This window comes from Salvelinus sp. IW2-2015, linkage group LG18 (assembly GCF_002910315.2).
Source record: "Salvelinus sp. IW2-2015 linkage group LG18, ASM291031v2, whole genome shotgun sequence".
NCBI classification, from domain to species: domain Eukaryota; kingdom Metazoa; phylum Chordata; class Actinopteri; order Salmoniformes; family Salmonidae; genus Salvelinus; species Salvelinus sp. IW2-2015.
Window position 1 is genome coordinate 59,916,429 of NC_036858.1, and position 17,944 is coordinate 59,934,372.

At 44.4% G+C, this 17,944-nt stretch overlaps 1 protein-coding gene across 1 annotated transcript in view; it reads right to left on the reverse strand.

Moving 5' to 3' along the window:
- Positions 1-17,944, reverse strand: part of LOC111977969 (disks large homolog 5) — a 104,921-nt gene that overhangs the window by 24,347 nt on the left and 62,630 nt on the right. The window contains exons 8-21 of the mRNA XM_070448712.1: positions 11,777-11,961; positions 11,365-11,490; positions 10,932-11,064; positions 10,598-10,725; positions 10,289-10,464; positions 8,871-8,938; positions 8,384-8,568; positions 7,972-8,097; positions 7,539-7,671; positions 7,205-7,332; positions 6,896-7,071; positions 4,948-5,051; positions 4,232-4,324; positions 1,265-1,708 (exon numbers count right to left, since the gene is read on the reverse strand). Of these exons, the coding sequence (XP_070304813.1) occupies positions 1,265-1,708; positions 4,232-4,324; positions 4,948-5,051; positions 6,896-7,071; positions 7,205-7,332; positions 7,539-7,671; positions 7,972-8,097; positions 8,384-8,568; positions 8,871-8,938; positions 10,289-10,464; positions 10,598-10,725; positions 10,932-11,064; positions 11,365-11,490; positions 11,777-11,961 (2,205 nt within the window). The remainder of the gene's footprint in view (positions 1-1,264; positions 1,709-4,231; positions 4,325-4,947; positions 5,052-6,895; positions 7,072-7,204; positions 7,333-7,538; positions 7,672-7,971; positions 8,098-8,383; positions 8,569-8,870; positions 8,939-10,288; positions 10,465-10,597; positions 10,726-10,931; positions 11,065-11,364; positions 11,491-11,776; positions 11,962-17,944) is intronic.

A 17,944-nucleotide genomic window follows, 5' to 3' on the forward strand; every position in this document is an offset into this window, starting at 1 on the left:
TTATGTGGAGGGGGGAGGGATGGTGGAATGGTTGAGGGGGAGGGGGAGGATGGATGGATGGTTGGAGGATGTGGTAGGGGGGGAAGGAAGTGGATGGTAGATGGATGGAGGATGTGGAGGGAGGGGGGAGGAATGGATGGATGGTGTGGAGGGATGTGGAAGGATATGGATGGATGATGGAGGGAGGGGAGGAATGGATGGATGGTTGGAGGGATGTGGAGGGAGTTGGGAGGAATGGATAGATGTGTTGGAGGGAGGGGAGGCATGGATGTGGATGGTTTGGGGGGATGTGGAGGGTAGGGGGAGGAATGGATGGATAGATTGGGGGATGTGGGAGGGAGGGGGAGGAATTGGATGATTGTGGAGGAGGGGGTAGGAATGGTATGCATGGTTGGAGGGATTTTGTGGACGGGAGGGCGGACGGAATGTATGGGCACTCGAGTCTGAGGGTGTGGAGGTAGGGGGGGAATGGATGGATGGTTGGAGGGATGTGGAGGGGGGAGATGGATGGATAGATGGAGGGGATGTGGAGGGAGGGGGAGGATGGATGGAGTGGTTCTGGAGTGGATGTGGACGGGATGGGGAGGGATTGGATGCATGGTGCGAGGATGTTGGGAGGAGGGGGGGTGTGATGATGGTTGTGAGATGGGAGTGGAGGGGGAGAATGAATGGATGGTTGGAGGATGTGGAGGGAGGGAGAGGGAATGGATGATGGAGGGATGTGGAGGAGGGGGGCATGGATGGATTGGTTGGAGGGATGTTGGAGGGGGGGGGGGAGGGGCGGAGACTGGATGCATGGTTGGAGGCGTGTGGAGGGGAAAGGGGGGGGGATGGATGGATGGTTTGGGGATCGTGGAAGGGAGGGGGAGGAATGGATGGATGGTTTGGAGGGATGTGGAGGGGGGGAGGAATGGATGGATGGATTTGGAGAGGGAGAGGAATGAATTTGATAGATTGGAGGCTGTGGAGGAGGGGGAGGCATGTATGGATGGTTGGATGGGGTGGAGGTGGGGGGAGGATGGATGGTGGTTGGAGGGATGTGGAGGGGGGAAGGAAATGGTGGATGGTTGGAGGATGTGGAGGAGGGGGGGGTGGATGGATGGTTGGAGGGATTGGAGGGAGGGGAGGATGATGGATGGTTGGGGCGGGGGAGGTTCCCTCCAACCATCCATCCATTCCTCCCCCTCCCTCCACATCCCTCCATCTATCCATCCATTCCTCCCCTCCCTCCCTCCCTCCCTCCACCCATCCTTCCAAGACCAACCTGCAGGGTAATACAGTCGGAGGCCACAGGGGTGAAGGTGAGAGGTCGCCTGCTGTGTGACTCCCCTCTCCTGTAGCAGTAGTCCTGGTGGGGCTCTGATGACCCCAGTGGCCCTGAACTAACTGGGCTGTGCTGCAGACAGCTCCCCCTGTGGGACAGAGAGCGGGAGTACATGGAGCTACTGGAAAACGGCTTGTGCTGGCAGACGGAGCCACCTCTACTGTTGTTGTCTACTGCTACAATGTCACTATGACTCCTGTCTTCGTTGGGATGGTTGTGTCTCTCTCCACCACTGGAGCCAATATCAGGGCAGAACATGTCTGTCTGGGTAGAGCTGTTGTTGTTCTTGGAGTTCCGGGAGTGCCAAGAGTGGAGCGAGCGGCAGTTGGAGGTCTTCTCTGAGGCGTCTCGCAGGTTTTCAAAGAGACTCTGGCCGGAGCAACTCTGAGGGAGCAAACAAGTGGTCACTCATTTCCACTCAGGTTGTTCATAGTGCTGAAATGTGTGACCCGGGAAACATTTACAGTGCATTCAGAAAGAATTCATACCCCTTGACTTAATCCACATTTTGTTGTGTTACAGCCTGAATTCAAAATGGATTTCTCTCCCATCTACACACAACACCCCATAATGAACTCTGGCAGCAGGTAGCCCAGTAGTTAGGAGCGTTGGGCCAGTAYCCGAAAGGTCGCTGGCTCAAATCCCAGAGCCAACTAGGTGAAAAACCGGTTGATGTGCCCTTAAGCAAGGCACTTAATCCTAATTACTCCAGGGTTGCCATCAATAATGGCTGATCCCTGGCACTGACCCCTCTCTGTGGGATTTGCAAAAAAACATGTGAAATAGGACAAATGTAAGCCCCACCTAATTATCTTGTAATAACAAAGTGAAAACATGTTTTTATACATTTTCACAAATTCATTGAAAATGCCATACAGTAATATTTCATTTACATAAGTATTCACACCCCTGAGCCAATACTTTATAGAAGCAACTTTGGCGGCTATTACAGCTTTGTCACCTCTTCCTGTTCGGGCGGCGCTCGGCGGTCGTCGTCACCGGTCTACTAGCTGCCGCCGATCCCTTTTCCCTTTTCTGTTGGTTTTGTCTTATTGGTTACACCTGTTTCTTGTTTAGGTTTTAGTTGGGCTATTTAAGCCGGTAAGGCCCGCCTGCTCTTTGTGCGGGCTTATTTTTCCTCTGTTCATGTTTGTGGTTGTGTGTTTCCCTTTGTTTTTCCTCCGGACTGGTTGGGTCCTGGTTTTGGGCCGGTCTTGTATGTGCGCCCGGTATTGGCGTGAACATTTTTCTCTGTGCCGGAATAAAACATTGTTCTGTACCTTCTGCTTCCTGCGCCTGACTCCGCACCCACTACGCCTAAAGTGCGTTACAGTATGTCTGTATCAGCTCTGCACATCTGGATTTGGGGATTTTCTCCCATTCTTCCTTGCAGATTTTCTCAAGCTCTGTTAAGTTAGATGGGGAGCAGCAGTGAACAGCAATCTTCAAGTCTTTCCACAGAGGTTCAATAGGATTGAAGTCTGGGCTTTGGCTGGGCCACTCAAGGACTTTCACATTCTTGTTCAGAAGCCATTTCAGCGTCGCTTTGGCTGTATGCTTGTGGTCATTGTCCTGTTGGAACGTAAATCTTCGCCCCCCAGTGCAAGGTCGTTTTCACTCTGAAGCAGCTTTTCATCAAGGATTTTCCTGTATTTGGCTCCATTGTTCTTTCTATCCTTACCAGTCTCCCAGTCCCTGTCGCTGAAAAGCATCCCCATAGCATGCTGCTGCCACCACCATGCTTCACGGTAGGGATGGTGTTAGCGCTTTACATTCAGGCCAAAGAGTACAATTTGTATCTCATCAGACCACAGAATCTTTCGTCTTATGCACTCAGACTTTCACGTGCCTTTCTGAAAACTCCAGGCGTGCTGTCATGTTGCCTTTTTCTTAGCAGTGGCACCTGTCTGGCCACTCTTCCATAAAATCCAGATTGTTGAATTGCTGTAGAGACTGTTGTCCTTCTGACAGGTTCTCCCATCACAGCCAAGGAACTCTGAAGTTCTTGGGTTCTTGGTCACCTCCCTGACTAAGGTCCTTCTTGCCCGGTTGCTCAGTTTGGTCGGACGGCCAGCTCTAGGCAGAGTCTATCTTTTTTTCCATTTCCCAATGATGGAGACCTATGTCCTCTTGGAAACTTTCAACACTCTAGAAATTGTTTTATGTCCTTCCCCAGATATATGACTCATCACAAATATATCTCAGAGATCTTCAGACAGTTCCTTGGACTTCATGGTATAGTTTCTGCTCTGACATAAACTGTCAACTGTGGGACCTTATACATACAGGTGTGTTTATTTCTAAATCATGTCCAAACAATTGAATTGGTCACAGGTGGAGACCAGTCAAGTTGTAGCGACATCTCAAGGATGATCATAGATGCACCTGAGCTCAATTTAGAGTGTCATAGCAAAGGGGTGTGAATACTTATGCAAAAKACTTTGTCATTATGGGCTATTGTGTGTAGATGGGTGAGAAAAAAACAGGGGGCATGAATACTTTCTGAAGYCACTAACTGTTAAAAAAAATAGAGGAAACATTCATGATTATTACTTTCCCATTACTGGCAGGTAGAGTACATGCCAATACGGGTTACTATAACTTAATACCTCAGCTTAATAGACTAAATCAACTTTGTAATTATATGAACCAACCAGTTCCAATACAATAATATATTTCACATTTTCTCAGCCCACATTACCAGCTCAAGATATTCATTCCACAGCTCATGCTAACATCTATCTATCCATTGGCTACAGCATTGATAACAAAGCCAGTAGATGAAGATGTCCCTAATGGCTTCCTATTCCCTATATAGTGCCCTACTTTTGGCCAAAACCCTGGTCAAAAGTAATGCACTACATAGGGAATAGTGTGGCATTTGGGACTCAGACAGCCTTAACTCACCTTGATGAGAGAGACGCTGAGAGCATCTCTGCAACTCCGCAGTAAAGCTTCACACTCAGACAGTGACTTGTTATCTAGTGCAATTCCATTTATCTGTGGAGGGGAAAWTGAGGTCAGCACATCGTATCAAAACAATGTTATAGCAGGGAAGCAAGCAGGTCTTCAATTAAATACTCCCAAGTCCCAAATGSCCTCCTATTCCCTATGTAGTGCACTACTTTTCACTACTTTTGACTAGAGCTCTGGTCAAAAGTAGTGCACTATATAGGGAATAGGTAAGGATACAAGCACAGGTTTAAAATCTAAAATATATTTTGATTTGTTAAACACTTTTTTGGTTACTAGATGTGTGTTATTTCATAGTTTTTATGTCTTCACTATTATTCTACAATGTAGAAAATAGTAAAAATAAATAAAAACCCTGGAACGAGTAGGTGTGTCCAAACTTTTGACTGGTACTGTATAAATAGTAAATACAAAGAAAATACAGATATACAAAAAACTAAATCATACAAAAAACACAATCATATATATTCATGAAGTATGAGTACTAATCTAGGATTAGGTCCCCACCTAATCATTCATTTTAATCTAAAAGGCTAAACTGATCCTAGATAAGCAGTACTACTCAGATACACTTTATGGATACAGGCCCAGGTTTAGTAGCAAAACAATATTAGCTTTCATAATAAAAGCAGGTGTGATGTGATACGTACAGCGATGAGTCTATCTCCGACTGTGAGTGAACCCTCCTTGGTTGCTGGTGAGCCCGGAGTGACCCCAGCTACAAACACCCCACACTCCAGCCCTATACCACTGGCTGGAGGAGACAGGGAGGATAACGTCATGTCTTCAGCACACACACATTTCATTATCCTCCTCCTCATCACAATCGACATCATCAATCTAGTGTTGGATATTGATCATACAATGACAGAAGTTTCACATTTTGCATTCCATCCAAAAATGGATGTCAAGTGCTTGGGCAGGGCGATACGCACTAAGAAAAGAGGGTTCCTCAAGGGTTCTTTGGGAAGAGTGATGGTTCTATGTGGAACCATAATGACTCCAATAACCCTTTGAGCTCTTCAATGATTCTTTGCAGTTCAGAAAAGGGTTCTTTGCTCTTTTAGTGACAATTCAAATATAGGGGCGGCGGCTCATTAGAATATTTTAGGGCATGGTTTACTCACAGCCCTTTTGGTGAAACCGTGAGTGACAGTGTGATTCAAGTTCATCTAATGTGTTGTGTTATGCTATTACATATTATATATGACAATGCCCAGTMACAGTGTCTTGTGAAAGACTGACGTATGGCCTTGTGTCAATTGAGAAGTGATGTCTAAACCAGTAGATCTCAAACCTCTCCTCAGGGAGCACCAGCTGTTCCAGGGCTAGCACACCTGATACAACTTGTCAATTAACACAATAATAAAACCTTTGGAATTTTAACAATGTCACGATCGTGTGGAGGAGAGACGGACCAAGGCGCAGCGGGATATGAATACATKTTCTTTTATTAGAACCACGAAGATGAACACGAAACGAAACACTTATACAAACTATACAAAACAACAAACGACCGTGAAGCTACAAACGAAAATGCACACACAAGCTACTTACGTTCAACATAGACAATTACCCACAAACACCTAAAGCCTATGGCTACCTTAAATATGGCTCCCAATCAGAGACAACAATAACCAGCTGTCTCTGATTGAGAACCAAATCAGGCAACCATAGACTTTCCTAAACACCTACACTCAACCATAGACATACCTAGACACATACACTCAACACAAACCCATACACTACAACCAACACCCCCTATGCCATATAATCACCCAAAACACACACATACCCCATGTCACACCCTGACCTAACTAAAATAATAAAGAAAACAAATAATACTAAGGCCAGGGCGTGACAAACAATATAATATGTCTAACCAGAAAAAAGAACCCACTATTGTTCTTCAAACAGTTTTTTGTAGAACCTTTGAGATAAAGGTTCTGTAAAAGAACCATTAAAAAGAGTTCTATACGGCATCAAAAATGGTTGTAATGATAGCAGAATCCTATTTGGTGCCCTTTTTTAAATAGTTCTTTATAGCACCATAAAGGTTACATTTTTAACCTTATGAACATTCAAAAAAAGGTTCTATATAGCACCAAAAAGGGATCTGCTATGATTACAAGTCAAAGAAGACTTATTTGGCACTTATATAGAACTGTACCTGTACACAGCCAATCTGTAAATAGCACACCCAACTACCTCATCCCCATATTGTTATTTATCCTCTTGCTCTTTTGCACCCCAGTATCTCTACTTGCACATCATCATCTGCACATCTATCACTCCAGTGTTAATGCTAAATTGTAATTATTTCGCCTCTATGGCCTATTTATTGCCTTATCTCCCTAATCTTACTACATTTGCACACACTGTACATATATTTTCCTATTGTGTTATTGACTGTATGTTTGTTTACGTGTAACTCTGTGTTGTTGTTTTTGTCGCACTGCTTTGCTTTATCTTGGCCACGTCGCAGTTGTAAATGAGAACTTGTTCTCAACTGGCCTACCTGGTTAAATAAAGGTGAAATAAAAAAACATTAAAAAATAGATATATATTGTGTGAGGTTTTGCTGTATATGAGTGATACCTTTGTATCCTGTGAGGTTGATCTCAATAGGAGTGATTAAGCGTCCTCCCAGAGATTTCCTCCTGCGGACCACCATATTGATCACTCCTTCTCCGCTCAGCACCGCCTTCAGAACCTGCTTCCTGTCCTTATTGGTCAGGTCCACATTGTTTATCTTCAACAGCCAATCATTCACTCTGTAGAGAGAAGAGCAACCAATAATCTACTTTGTAGAGAGAAGATGCAACCAAGCAGAACTGTAAACAGTGGATGATTAATAATAACAATACTTTTTCAAAAGTAGGAAGAAGGCCATTAAGTGTGATTTACCTTAACCTTCCTTCAGCAATACCTCCTCTGTCCACCTTACTCACAAATATCCCACAGTCTCCTGGTAAATATGGCTCATTTATCCCCTCGGCAATGTCAAAACCAAGTGCTTTTAAATCCATGTCCTCCTGAAATAACGTAAATAAAGCATTACTATTTCCTCATTAAAAAGGCACATCTGATCTAAAATGTGTCCACGGTTTGCTTGTCTGAATATTACTACTGTTTTACTACTGTATTCATTCTTTGTGGTTCAATTCGATTTGGCAATAGCACAAAGTAATGCATGTGGAATTGGCCAAGYTAAATAGCTTGGTGAGCACTGAACACTTACTCTGTTTTTCTCAAACTCCACAACTTCCGTCTCCCACTCCAAAGAGTCTGTGTCGATGGCTGAATCATGTGAATTATGAGCCATCAGCTGACGAAAACTGGCCTCCTTTTCCAACTGGTCTTCAATCCTTTCTCTGTAGAAAGAGAGAGAAACTTTGAAAACAACCTTTACATTTGAAGACAAATGTGTTCATGTACAGACAGCCAGTCGTTAGATACACATTTCAACCACTAGGTGGCAATAAAACCTGGTTGTAAATAACACTGTCAGAGCACCAAAACCTACAGTACTTCAAATCAAGTTACAGAACTGGCAAAGTTAAATAATAGGGTTCTATTCCTCTGTACTGTAAATAGTTTTCAGAGGTTTATATTCTGATGTGGATTGATGGAGAAATGGATGGATGGAGGATGTGGAGGGATGAATAACTCACTTGAGCTCCTTAAGTTCTCGTGACGCGTCGTTTTTCTGTTTCCTGGTATCATCTAGGTTTCTCAAGGCATCTGCCAGGTCGCTCACCGCTCGGTCCCTCTCCCTCCTCAGGTTGTCGCATAACGTTCTGACAGACACACACACAGGACGTCATCTACATCTATTCATTAATTGCCTTTCAAGCTTGTCCCATTTTCTGTAAATATCCAATATTCACTCACTCTTCTCTGGAAATTTAAGACCGAGCCTTTCAACACTTGTAATTTTTGTCACTGGCCACTGATCCTTGAGTCTTCAATATCGATATAAAGTGTGTTTCTTAGCTATCATCCTGTTGGCTTCCTGACAGGTTCTAGGGGCCACGTGCTATGGGATGCAAGATGTTTCTCTCTATTTATTCTCTCTCTACTCACCGAATACTCTCTCTCTCTGCCACTATCTTGTCTCTCTCCTGAAAGGCCCAGTCGCGTCGACACTTGGCCACCTCTGCTTCCTGTGTCGCCTCCTTCAGCTCCTGAGACATGGCTTCGTACTGCTTCCTCAGCACCTCTATCTCCTTGTTGGCCCGCTCCATGTCCAGGGTTGTCGAGTCTTGTTTCTGATGTGGAGGAAATGGGTGTAGGTTGAAGTTGCCCCTAGATGCTGATCTTGGGTCAGTTTAGTATCCCCCCCCCCCACTAATGGTTAAGATACGATTGCGGGAGGGGAAGCTTATCCTAGATCTTTACCTAGGAGAAACTTCACCCCAGAGCGAGGAAATACACAACTATATGACATATTGTTTTTATGACGAACTACACTCAGTGGTAGGTTTATTATGTGTACACCTATCTAGTACTGGGTCGGACCCCCCTTTGCCTCCAGAACAGTCTGAATTCTTCAGNTTTGGGTTGTACTTGCGGGCTTCCAGCCTTGCCTCCGTGCTGCCTCCTCATATCGCCTCCTCTCGGCTTTCGCTGCCTCCAGCTCTTCACGAGGGAGGCGATATTCTCCCGGTTGTGCCCAAGGTCCCTTTCCATCCAAAATCTCCTCCCATGTCCATGAATCCTTTGTTCCTTGCTCCTGTTGCCACTGATCACGCTGCTTGATCCTTGTTTGGTTGGTAATTCTGTCACGATCGTGTGGAGGAGAGACGGACCAAGGCGCAGCGGGATATGAATACATCTTCTTTTATTAGAACCACGAAGATGAACACGAAACGAAACACTTATACAAACTATACAAAACAACAAACGACCGTGAAGCTACAAACGAAAGTGCTCACACAAGCTACTTACGTTCAACATAGACAATTACCCACAAACACCTAAAGCCTATGGCTACCTTAAATATGGCTCCCAATCAGAGACAACAATAACCAGCTGTCTCTGATTGAGAACCAAATCAGGCYACCATAGACTTTRCTAAACACCTACACTCAACCATAGACATACCTAGACACATACACTCAACACAAACCCATACACTACAACCAACACCCCCTATYCCATATAATCACCCAAAACACACACATACCCCATGTCACACCCTGACCTAACTAAAATAATAAAGAAAACAAATAATACTAAGGCCAGGGCGTGACAAACAATATAATATGTCTAACCAGAAAAAAGAACCCACTATTGTTCTTCAAACAGTTTTTTGTAGAACCTTTGAGATAAAGGTTCTGTAAAAGAACCATTAAAAAGAGTTCTATACGGCATCAAAAATGGTTGTAATGATAGCAGAATCCTATTTGGTGCCCTTTTTTAAATAGTTCTTTATAGCACCATAAAGGTTACATTTTTAACCTTATGAACATTCAAAAAAAGGTTCTATATAGCACCAAAAAGGGATCTGCTATGATTACAAGTCAAAGAAGACTTATTTGGCACTTATATAGAACTGTACCTGTACACAGCCAATCTGTAAATAGCACACCCAACTACCTCATCCCCATATTGTTATTTATCCTCTTGCTCTTTTGCACCCCAGTATCTCTACTTGCACATCATCATCTGCACATCTATCACTCCAGTGTTAATGCTAAATTGTAATTATTTCGCCTCTATGGCCTATTTATTGCCTTATCTCCCTAATCTTACTACATTTGCACACACTGTACATATATTTTCCTATTGTGTTATTGACTGTATGTTTGTTTACGTGTAACTCTGTGTTGTTGTTTTTGTCGCACTGCTTTGCTTTATCTTGGCCACGTCGCAGTTGTAAATGAGAACTTGTTCTCAACTGGCCTACCTGGTTAAATAAAGGTGAAATAAAAAAACATTAAAAAATAGATATATATTGTGTGAGGTTTTGCTGTATATGAGTGATACCTTTGTATCCTGTGAGGTTGATCTCAATAGGAGTGATTAAGCGTCCTCCCAGAGATTTCCTCCTGCGGACCACCATATTGATCACTCCTTCTCCGCTCAGCACCGCCTTCAGAACCTGCTTCCTGTCCTTATTGGTCAGGTCCACATTGTTTATCTTCAACAGCCAATCATTCACTCTGTAGAGAGAAGAGCAACCAATAATCTACTTTGTAGAGAGAAGATGCAACCAAGCAGAACTGTAAACAGTGGATGATTAATAATAACAATACTTTTTCAAAAGTAGGAAGAAGGCCATTAAGTGTGATTTACCTTAACCTTCCTTCAGCAATACCTCCTCTGTCCACCTTACTCACAAATATCCCACAGTCTCCTGGTAAATATGGCTCATTTATCCCCTCGGCAATGTCAAAACCAAGTGCTTTTAAATCCATGTCCTCCTGAAATAACGTAAATAAAGCATTACTATTTCCTCATTAAAAAGGCACATCTGATCTAAAATGTGTCCACGGTTTGCTTGTCTGAATATTACTACTGTTTTACTACTGTATTCATTCTTTGTGGTTCAATTCGATTTGGCAATAGCACAAAGTAATGCATGTGGAATTGGCCAAGYTAAATAGCTTGGTGAGCACTGAACACTTACTCTGTTTTTCTCAAACTCCACAACTTCCGTCTCCCACTCCAAAGAGTCTGTGTCGATGGCTGAATCATGTGAATTATGAGCCATCAGCTGACGAAAACTGGCCTCCTTTTCCAACTGGTCTTCAATCCTTTCTCTGTAGAAAGAGAGAGAAACTTTGAAAACAACCTTTACATTTGAAGACAAATGTGTTCATGTACAGACAGCCAGTCGTTAGATACACATTTCAACCACTAGGTGGCAATAAAACCTGGTTGTAAATAACACTGTCAGAGCACCAAAACCTACAGTACTTCAAATCAAGTTACAGAACTGGCAAAGTTAAATAATAGGGTTCTATTCCTCTGTACTGTAAATAGTTTTCAGAGGTTTATATTCTGATGTGGATTGATGGAGAAATGGATGGATGGAGGATGTGGAGGGATGAATAACTCACTTGAGCTCCTTAAGTTCTCGTGACGCGTCGTTTTTCTGTTTCCTGGTATCATCTAGGTTTCTCAAGGCATCTGCCAGGTCGCTCACCGCTCGGTCCCTCTCCCTCCTCAGGTTGTCGCATAACGTTCTGACAGACACACACACAGGACGTCATCTACATCTATTCATTAATTGCCTTTCAAGCTTGTCCCATTTTCTGTAAATATCCAATATTCACTCACTCTTCTCTGGAAATTTAAGACCGAGCCTTTCAACACTTGTAATTTTTGTCACTGGCCACTGATCCTTGAGTCTTCAATATCGATATAAAGTGTGTTTCTTAGCTATCATCCTGTTGGCTTCCTGACAGGTTCTAGGGGCCACGTGCTATGGGATGCAAGATGTTTCTCTCTATTTATTCTCTCTCTACTCACCGAATACTCTCTCTCTCTGCCACTATCTTGTCTCTCTCCTGAAAGGCCCAGTCGCGTCGACACTTGGCCACCTCTGCTTCCTGTGTCGCCTCCTTCAGCTCCTGAGACATGGCTTCGTACTGCTTCCTCAGCACCTCTATCTCCTTGTTGGCCCGCTCCATGTCCAGGGTTGTCGAGTCTTGTTTCTGATGTGGAGGAAATGGGTGTAGGTTGAAGTTGCCCCTAGATGCTGATCTTGGGTCAGTTTAGTATCCCCCCCCCCCACTAATGGTTAAGATACGATTGCGGGAGGGGAAGCTTATCCTAGATCTTTACCTAGGAGAAACTTCACCCCAGAGCGAGGAAATACACAACTATATGACATATTGTTTTTATGACGAACTACACTCAGTGGTAGGTTTATTATGTGTACACCTATCTAGTACTGGGTCGGACCCCCCTTTGCCTCCAGAACAGTCTGAATTCTTCAGGGCATTGGAATGTTGCTCAATTGGTATCAAGGGACCCAACATGTGCCAGGAAAACATTCCCCACACCATTACACCACTGCCACCAGCCTGTACCGTTGATATCAGGCAAGATGGGGCCCCATGTACTCATGCTGCTTACGCCAAATCGCAATAGGAACCAGAATTCCTCGGACCAGGCAATGTTTTTCCACTCCTCACCAGCCAGTGTTGGTGACTGCGTGCCCACTGGAGACGCTTCTTCTTGTTTTTAGCTGATAGGAGTGGAAGCCGGTGTGGTCATCTGCTGCAAGGACCGAGGAGTTGTGTGTTCCGAGATGACGTTCTGCACACCACTGTTAGCTTGCACGAATCTGGTCATTCTCCTTCGACCTCTTTCATCAACAAGCTCTTTTCACCCACAGGACTGCCACTGACTGGAGGTTTTTTGTTTGTCGTACAATTCTCGGTAAACCCTAGACACTGTCGTGCGTGAAAAGCCCAGGAGGCCGGACGTTTCTGGGATACTGGAACCGGCACGCCTGGCACTGCCGCACTCAGATCGCTAGTTTTGTCCATTCTAACGTTCGATCTGAATGCCTCGATACCAGTCTGCCTGCTTTACAGTACATAGCAAGCCACAGCCACATGACTCACTGTCTGTAGGAGCGAACCATTTTCGTGAACGGGGTGGTGGACCTAATAAACTATATATTTCAAGCACACAAGTTCTTTCAGTTGAAAATATTAGGTGAATGTGTTTCCTCATAGGAAAACTGGAATTTAGAGTTAATATTTCAATTCCAACTTCCTGATTTGATTGAATTGAAAATGGAATTGACCCCAACTGACTTGTTGTGTAACATTTTGTTTGAGTGCATCCTATGGATTAGATTATAGATTTGGCTGTGAAGTGGGACAGACAGGGATGGTTGTACTTTTTTCATTCCAGCTGTGCTCACTGTGCTGTGCCCTTTACCCAGCGTAACCCCGCCAAGCAGGTACCACATAGCAGGGGATTCATAATAGATTATCCAGCCAGCCACCACGATGGCAGCAAGGAATGGGACCATTTTAAAAACAGACAGACGGACAGACACCACCAATTCTACCACAGTATATCTGCATCCCAAATGGCACCCTATTCCCTATATACAGTGCAATCGGAAAGTATTCAGACCCCTTGACTTTCTCCACATTTTGTTACATTACAGCCTTATTCTAAAATGGATTAACTACTTTTCCCCCCTCATCAATCTACACATAATACCCGATAATGGCAAAGCGAAAACAGTTTATAGAAATGGTAGCAAATGTATTAAAAATAAAAAACAGACCCTTTGATATGAAACTCGAAATTGAGCTCAGGTGCATCCTGTTTCCATTGATCATCCATGAGATATTTCTATAACTTTATTGTAGTCCACCTGTGGTAAATTCAATTGACTGGACATGATTTGGAAAGGCACACACCTGTCTATATAAGGTTCCACAGTTGACAGTGCATGTCAGAGCAAAAACCAAGCCATGAGGTCAAAGGAATTGTCCGTAGAGCTCTGAGACAGAATTGTGTCGAGGTACAGATCTGGGGATGGGTACCAAAAAATGTCTGCAGCATTGAAGGTCCCCAAGAACACAGTGGCCTCCATCATTCTTAAAAGGAAGAAGTTTGAAACCACCAAGACTCTTCCTAGAGCTGTCTGCCCAGCAATCGGGGGAGAAGAGCTTTGGTCAGGGAGGTGGCCAAGAACCCGATGGTCACTCTGACAGAGCTCCAGAGTTCATCTGTGGAGATGGGAGGACCTTCCAGAAGGACAACCATCTCTGCAGCACTCCACCAATAAGGCCTTTATGGTAGAGTAGCACATTGGTGCGGCTAGCTTCCGGGTTAAGCAAGCAGTGTGGCTTGGCAGGGTTATGTTTTGGAGGAGGCATGGCTCTCGACCTTCGGCTCGTCCGACTCCATACGGGAGTTGACACGATGGGACAAGACTGTAACTACCAATTGGATATCACGAAATTGGGGATAACATTTTTTTTTTAAAGATTCTCTGGTCTGATGATTGAACTCTTTGGCTTGAATGCCATGTGTCACATCTGGAGGAAACCTGGCACCATCCCTACAGTGAAGCATGGTGGTGGCAGCATCATGCTGTGGGTATGTTTTTCAGCGGCAGGCACTGGGAGACTAGTCAGGATCGAGGGAAAGATGAATGGAGCAAAGTACAGAGAGATCCTTGATGAAAACTTGCTCCAGACCGCTCAAGGCCTCAGACTGGGGTGAAGGTTCACCTTCCAACAGGACAACGACCCTAAGCCCACATCCAAGACAACGCAGGAGTGGCTTCGGGACAAGTCTCTGAATGTCCTTGAGTGGCTCAGCAATGAGCCCAGACTTGAACCCGATCAAACATCTCTGGAGAGACCTGAAAATAGCTGTGCAGTGACGCTCCCCATACAACCTGACAGAATTTGAGAGAATCTGCAGAGAAGAATTGGAGAAACTCCCCAAATACAGGTGTGCCAAGCTTGAAGCGTCATACACAAGATTCGAGGCTGTAATTGCTGCCACATGTGCTTCAACAAAGTATTGAGTAAAGGGTCAGAATACTTATGTAAATGTGATATTTCAATTTTTTTTAGGAATTTGCTCAAATTTTGTTTTGACATCATGGGGTATAGAGATTGATGAGATAAGAAAATATTTAATCCATTTTAGAATAAGGCTGTAACGTAACAAAATCTGGAAAAAGTCACTTTCCGAATGCACTGTAGATATTAGGTAGAAAATAGAAAATTTATGGGCAGAACTGAAAGATCGGCCTCCAAACCTGACTCAGTTACACCAGCTCTGTCAGGAGGAATGGGCTAAAATTTACCCAACCTATTGTGGGAAGCTTATGGAAGGCTACCCGAAACGTTTGACCCAAGTTAAGTAATTTAAAGGCAATGCTACCAAATACTAATTGAGTGTATGTAAACGTCTGACCCACTGGGAATGTGATGAAAGAAATAAAAGCTGAAATAAATCATTCTCTCTACTATTATTCTGACATTTCACATTCTTAAAATAAAGTGGTCTTCCTAACTGACCTAAGACAGGGAATTTTACCTAGGATTAAATGTCAGGAATTGTGAAAAACTGAGTTTAAATGTATTTGGCTAAGGTGTATGTGAACTTCCGACTTCAACTGTAGGTATTTATAGTTGTCCACATATTCTAAGTCAGAACCGTCCAGAGTAGTGATGCAAGGCGGGCGGGCGGGTGCGGGCAGCGATCGGTTGAAGAGCATCCATTTAGTTTTACTAAATTTACTTTAATGATGTCAATTAGCCTATCAGAAGCTTCTAAAGCCATGACATCATTTTCTGGAATTTTCCAAGCTGTTTTAAGGCACAGTCAATTTAGTGTATATATAAACTCAGCAATATATAAATATCCCTTTTTCAGGACCCTGTCTTTCAAAGATAATTCGTAAAAATCCAAATAACTTCACAGATCTTCATTGTAAAGGGTTTAAACACTGTTTCCCATGCTCAATGAACCAAAAAGCCATTAATGAACATGGTCGTTAATACACTAACATCTTACAGACGGTAGGCAATTAAGGTCACAGTAATGAAAACTTAGAACACTAAAGAGGCCGTTTTACTGACTCTGAAAAACACCAAAAGAAAGATACCCAGGGTCCCTGCTCATCTGTGTGAACGTGCCTTAGGCATGCTGCAAGGAGGCATGAGGACAGCAGATGTGGCCAGGGCAATAAATTGCAATGTCCATACTGTGAGACACCTAAGACAGCTCTACAGGGAGACAGGACGGACAGCTGATCGTCCTCGCAGTGACAGACCACATGTAACAACACCTGCACAGGATCGGTACATCCGAACATCACGCCTGTGGGACAGGTACAGGATGCCATCAACAACTGCCCGAGTTACACCAGGAARGCACAATCCCTCCATCAGTGCTCAGACTGTGCGCAATAGGCTGAGAGAGGCTGGACTGAGGGCTTGTAGGCCTGTTGTAAGGCAGGGCACCAGACATCACCGGCAACAAGGTTGCCTATGAGTCACAGTTTTGTCTCACCAGGGGTGATGGTTGGATTCGCGTTTATCGTCAAAAGAATGAGCGTTACACCGAGGGCTGTACTCTGGAGCGGGATCGATTTGGAGGTGGAGTGTCAGTCATGGTCTGGGGCGGTGTGTCACAGCATCATCGGACTGAGTTTGTTGTCATTGCAGGCAATCTCAACGCTGTGCGTTACAGGGAAGACATCCTCCTCCCTCATGTGGTACCCTTCCTGCAGGCTCATCCTGACATGATCCTCCAGCATGACAATGCCACCAGCCATACTGCTCATTCTGTATGTGATTTCCTGCAAGACAGGAATGTCAGTGTTCTGCCATGGCCAGTGAAGAGCCTGGATCTCAATCCCATTGAGCACGTCTGGGACCTGTTGGATCGGAGAGTGAGTGCTAGGGCCATTCCCCCCAGAAATGTCCGGGAACTTGCAGGTGCCTTGGTGGAAGAGTGGGGTAACATCTCACAGCAAGAACTGGCAAATCTGGTGCAGTCCATGAGGAGGAGATGCACTGCAGTACTTATTGCAGCTGGTGGCCACACCAGATACTGACTGTTACTTTTGATTTTTACCCCCCCTTTGTTCAGGGACACATTATTCCATTTCTGTTAGTCACATGTCTGTGGAACTTGTTCAGTTTATGTCTCAGTTGTTGAATCTTGTTTGTTCATGCAAATATTTAAACTCAGTGAGAGGACGTTTCTTTTTTTGCTGAGTTTATATATATATGGAATAGGGTGCGATTTGGAACACAGCCTAWGTTTCAGACTCTCTACATGATTCAAAGTGTAACACTGATACTGGGGAAGTGATGATGAGCAATAGTAGTAGTGAAGCATTGGGGCATTGAATTATGGTCCAGAGTAAATCAATCCCGTTCCATTTCCTGTGTTTACTGTGGCTGTTGGGCAGTAATGAAGTGCTTTGTATAGCGGCAGGCAGCAGTTTTATACCTACTATGTGTCAAAGTCAGAGACATGATTTCCACTTCGATTGCTGGTAATTTCATAATGTAGGGATCTTTTGACTTCTACCTCTGTAGTAAATTCTAAAAGACAATCAGAGAGAGAAAGCTTGACACAAAATGAAATGATGCTGGGACAAATGTGTTGTAAGAGCCATGGAGAAGCGCACAGTCGGGGAGACGGAACATCATTTCAAATAAATTGTAGATTGTAGGTTGACCGCAAGAAGCCCAAACTGTTAGAATATTTGACTAATGCATAATCATTTCAAACCTTGCTTACATTTGTATACAATCACGTCTCCCTATTATTATCCAATCAATCCTGTCTAGCCTGTATGGCCTGTCTAGCCTGTATGGCCTGCCTGGCCTGTATGGCCTGTATGGCCTGCCTAGCCTGTCTAGCCTGTATGGCCTGCCTGGCCTGTATGGCCTGCCTAGCCTGCCTGGCCTGTATGGCCTGCCTGGCCTGTATGGCCTGTATGGCCTGTATGGCCTGCCTGGCCTGTATGGCCTGTATGGCCTGTATGGCCTGTCTGGTCTGTATGGCCTGTATGGCCTGCCTAGCCTGTATGGCCTGTATGGCCTGTATGGCCTGTCTGGTCTGTATGGCCTGCCTAGCCTGTATGGCCTGTATGGCCTGTCTAGCCTGTATGGCCTGTATGGCCTGTCT